This window comes from Mandrillus leucophaeus, unplaced genomic scaffold (assembly GCF_000951045.1).
Source record: "Mandrillus leucophaeus isolate KB7577 unplaced genomic scaffold, Mleu.le_1.0 Scaffold1267, whole genome shotgun sequence".
Classification (NCBI taxonomy): domain Eukaryota; kingdom Metazoa; phylum Chordata; class Mammalia; order Primates; family Cercopithecidae; genus Mandrillus; species Mandrillus leucophaeus.
The window spans coordinates 48,826-52,873 of NW_012101065.1; the positions used below are offsets into that span (position 1 = coordinate 48,826).

The window sequence follows — 4,048 nt, forward strand, 5'->3', positions numbered from 1 at the left end:
ATTAAACAGGCATTACACTTTACAATTAATTCTCTAGCTCACTTCCACTGGGACTTGAGGGGTCAATTCTTGCAACAGCTGATACCCCTGAAAAGTTGAGAAGAATAAGCAGAGATCTCTTAAGAGTTGTAAAAATGCTTTGAATATATACATATATCTATAGCTATGTATTTTGACTAATAGTCTGTATCTGACTGATATAAAGAAGCCATCAAGTTTAAGACACTACCAACCTTTGTGGCGAATATAAGGCTTTATCTGGTTCCAGACTTTGGTCAGCAGGCTGAGTTTTAGACGATTATAAGGTGCATTTGATACTAAATTTGCAAGGCACTGTAAAACACAAAAAGTAGTTCATCAAAACGCTTGATTAAACCACAGCATAGAAACAAATTTTGCAGCGTTTAATTAGAAAAGTTTTCACACAACTAAAAATTAGTTCTTTTTTTTTTCTTTTTTAAATTAATACTTGTATTCTCATTGGTACAACTAAAGATAAAGTAGTATTTTTAGCAAATCATTTATTAGGACATACAGAGATACAGAGATTATAGGTAAGATCACACAAGTAGGTACAGACTTCCAAATAGGGTATTTTTAATAAAACTATTACTTAGTTATATCCTTAAGTCAAGTTACTTTTGGGCTATGTAAAACAATATACAAAATTAAAACAGAGAAGCCCCCTCTGGAACCCGCAGTTCGTACATTACCTTAATTATCTGAGTAAGGGTCTGTGAGGATGACTCTGCCACCAAAGCTAACAAAAGACATCTGTGCAACTCTCTAATGCTGGAAGCGATCATTACAGAGAAGGGGGTAAAAGCCCTTCTGTGGTCACTGGTATCTTCAGCAACAGAAAGAAATTGCTTTGAGCCTTCCAAGATGGCAGATAAAACTTGCAGAGCACAGGCACGTGTCTGAAATTTCAGGATGATTCACACTGATTAGTTGAAAACTAGGAGTCAGATTCCCTTCTTCCTATACATGCTTAATGTTCAAAGTATTTACAATCATTTTAATTAGAAGAATAAAAGCAATGGGATTATCTGTTAGTTCCTAAAAACTAGGCCACTTGCATCCCACACCTAAGAAAAGAATCTTTATTTTATTTTTATTTTAGAGACATAGTCTCGCTCTGTCACTTAGGCTGCAGTGCAGTGGTGCAATCATAACCACTGCAGCCCCAAACTCCTGGGCTCCAGCAATCCTCCCACGTCAGCCCCACAAGGAGCTAGGACTACAGGTGTGTGCCACCACACCTGGCTAAAAAAAACTCTAGAAACACATTGCTGTTAGAATTCTTACAGTAAGAAGTAAATCTAAGCTACACCATAGCACAAAAATCTGAAATCCTGAGCATGAGAACAAGGATTAGAGGCCTGCTTTATTCAAGCAGAATGCCAACTGAAAAGTTAGAACGACGGGGTAGAAAAAATACAAGTGCCTAGAGTCTGTTTCCTATCAAAGTTCCTGAGAACATTATGCCTCATCTTCCATCTTACGTATGTGTTCAATGTTAACTTAAATAGGACTTTAGGAACTTGGTGTACATACAACTGGGCAGACATCATTAGTGATCCAACTTTTAGAAACAGTCTCATGTACAGGAAATAACACTGCCTGCAGTGACAGTATTTGACAATTCAAAAAAGGAATACCATTAAGTACAATCTTATGAATGGAAAGGACAAAAAGTACATCTTTGTCATGGACTGCTATATTTGTCAGGAAAGGTGTCACTGGCACCAAGATTTTCTTAATAAGGTTGAAAGATTACTTTCAATTGGTACTCTGACGATTTTGCAGTATTAAAAATCAGAAAGGAAAAGAAAGTCCAACTTTACAAAAACAGGATACAGGTAATAAGCAAAGGACTATTAATACGGAATAATATTGTACTCTCTTTGGCCAGCTCATCCAAAAATGACAATTAACATTTTAAAAGCAGGGAATCAACATTACAATTCTAGAATCTAACCTAAATAGTTACCCAATATGAAGCATATCTGAGTTTGGAGCAAAAAAGCTTTTCCCAAAAGCCTTCAATTATATTATCTCCAAACAACCAGATGATAAATCACCAGGCAGGCCTTTTATAGACTGGAATCGTAGAAATCTAGACTTATTGCTCTGAAAAGAAATTTGAAGTACAGTAGCATCAGACTTCAGAATGAAGCATAATCCCCTAAGGTGGAAAACTGACAATGTACTAGGAAACCGTGTGTATATGTGTGAAAAAACGAGACAGCAAGAGCATGAACACAAGTCAGCTGATCCAAAAAGGACTCAGATCAGGGGCTGGCAAACTTTTCTGTAAACAGCCAGTGGTATGCATTTTATATTTTAGACTCTGCAGGTCAGTTTCCGTCACAACCACCCAACTCTATGATTGTAGCATAGACACGTAAAGGAGTAAATGTGGTTGTGTTCCAGAAAGACTTGATTTACGGACAATGAAATCTGAATTCCATATAATTTTCACATGAGATATTATTGTTTAATTTTAAAACCATTTAAAAGTGTAAAAGCCGTTCTTAGCTCACAGGCCATACAAAAACAGGTGGTGGGCCAGATTTGCCCTACAGGCCACAGTTGGCCAATCCCTACTAGAGGCTGGTCCGAACTCAACAAGATAGATCTTATGCTAAACTTTTATTTCTTTAGAAGACAATTAAAATTCACAATTCCAACAGCTCACAAACTGAATAAAATTAAAAATCGAATAGAAAGAAATGAACTAACATTCCAAAAGTCAAAAATTTTAGCACAATTTTGGCATCTTAAGGGGAAAATCACGACTATCACAGATGCAAACAAATGTCATAGAAATTGGTTATTTTTTTCCACCAAGTTATAAAATCTACATAGAAATGTGATACTACATCATATTGTACTTCTCACAGTTCTGAGTTAATTTCCTTTAAACTCTGTTTAACATATCTTTGTTGTTATAATTGTTACTTAAGATACTGAATCTGGTACAAGTTTTGCTTTATTTATTCTTATATCAACATTTAATATCTTGTTTACCAGTTCTAATCAGCACTTTCAGCAGAAATTACTAATGTGCAAGCAAATCATAATAGGTGTAGCTCTCCAGGGAGCTCATTTTGTTAAGTTTTTATTGTCTGAATATTTAAAATGATGAATGAAAGGCTTTTCAGTCTTACAAAAGTCAGTGTGCTTGGTTTTACTAGTGTAGAGTTTCATCTCCTTGGTCATGAAGGCTTATCTAAAGCTAATAGAACAGAAAAGTACTTTTCCTTTTTTGCTACTTAAGAACGTAGCAGAAATGTTTGCTGAGGCAGCTTAGTCAATCCCAATTTGTTGTCTTCTTTATGTGTGTTTGGTCTCAGAATATTTCTGGAAGGGTGACAAAGAAGTCCCTGCTGGGAGTGGGTACCACTGAAGTTTCCATACAGGGCACCTGACTGTTTACACGTTATTTTATTGGATCTCACTTACAAAGTCAGTTGTCTTTTACGTAAAGGCATTTCAACATTGTGTCAGGGACTCTGGATCGGGAGGTATCTAAGTGATATGGTTTGGCTGTGTCCCCACCCAAATCTCAACTTGGATAGTATCTCCCAGAATTCTCACGTGTTGTGGGAGGGATTTGTGGGAGGTAACTGAATCATAGGAGCTGGTCTTTCCCCTGCTATTCTCGTGATAGTCTCACAGGATCTGATGGGTTTATCAGGGGTTTCCGCTTTTGCTTCTTCCTCATTTTCTCTTGCTGCCGCCATGTAAAGAAGTGCCTTTTGCCTCCTGTCATGATTCTCAGGCGTCCCCAGCCATGTGAACCTGTAAGTCCAATTAAACTGCTTTTCCTTCCTAGTCTCGGGTATGTCTTTATCAGAAGCGTGAATACAGATACACTAATTAAAGACTGCCTGTTCTTTGCTAATACACTAAGCAAAGATTGCCTGTTCTGGGCAGGCCATATGAGAGAAAATCTACCATTCCATAACGGTTAACAATTCCAACCTTTTCATTCTCTTTTCTAGTTATACCATCTATTATCTTTTTTTTTTTTTTTTTTTTT

At 36.7% G+C, this 4,048-nt stretch overlaps 1 protein-coding gene across 2 annotated transcripts in view; it reads right to left on the reverse strand.

The window, feature by feature from the left end:
• Positions 1 to 4,048, reverse strand: part of HEATR6 (HEAT repeat containing 6) — a 38,196-nt gene that overhangs the window by 17,870 nt on the left and 16,278 nt on the right. For both annotated transcript variants that reach the window (XM_011972086.1, XM_011972085.1), the window contains 2 exons: positions 714 to 920; positions 234 to 333 (listed from right to left, as the gene is read on the reverse strand). In XM_011972086.1, the coding sequence (XP_011827476.1) occupies positions 234 to 333; positions 714 to 920 (307 nt within the window). The remainder of the gene's footprint in view (positions 1 to 233; positions 334 to 713; positions 921 to 4,048) is intronic.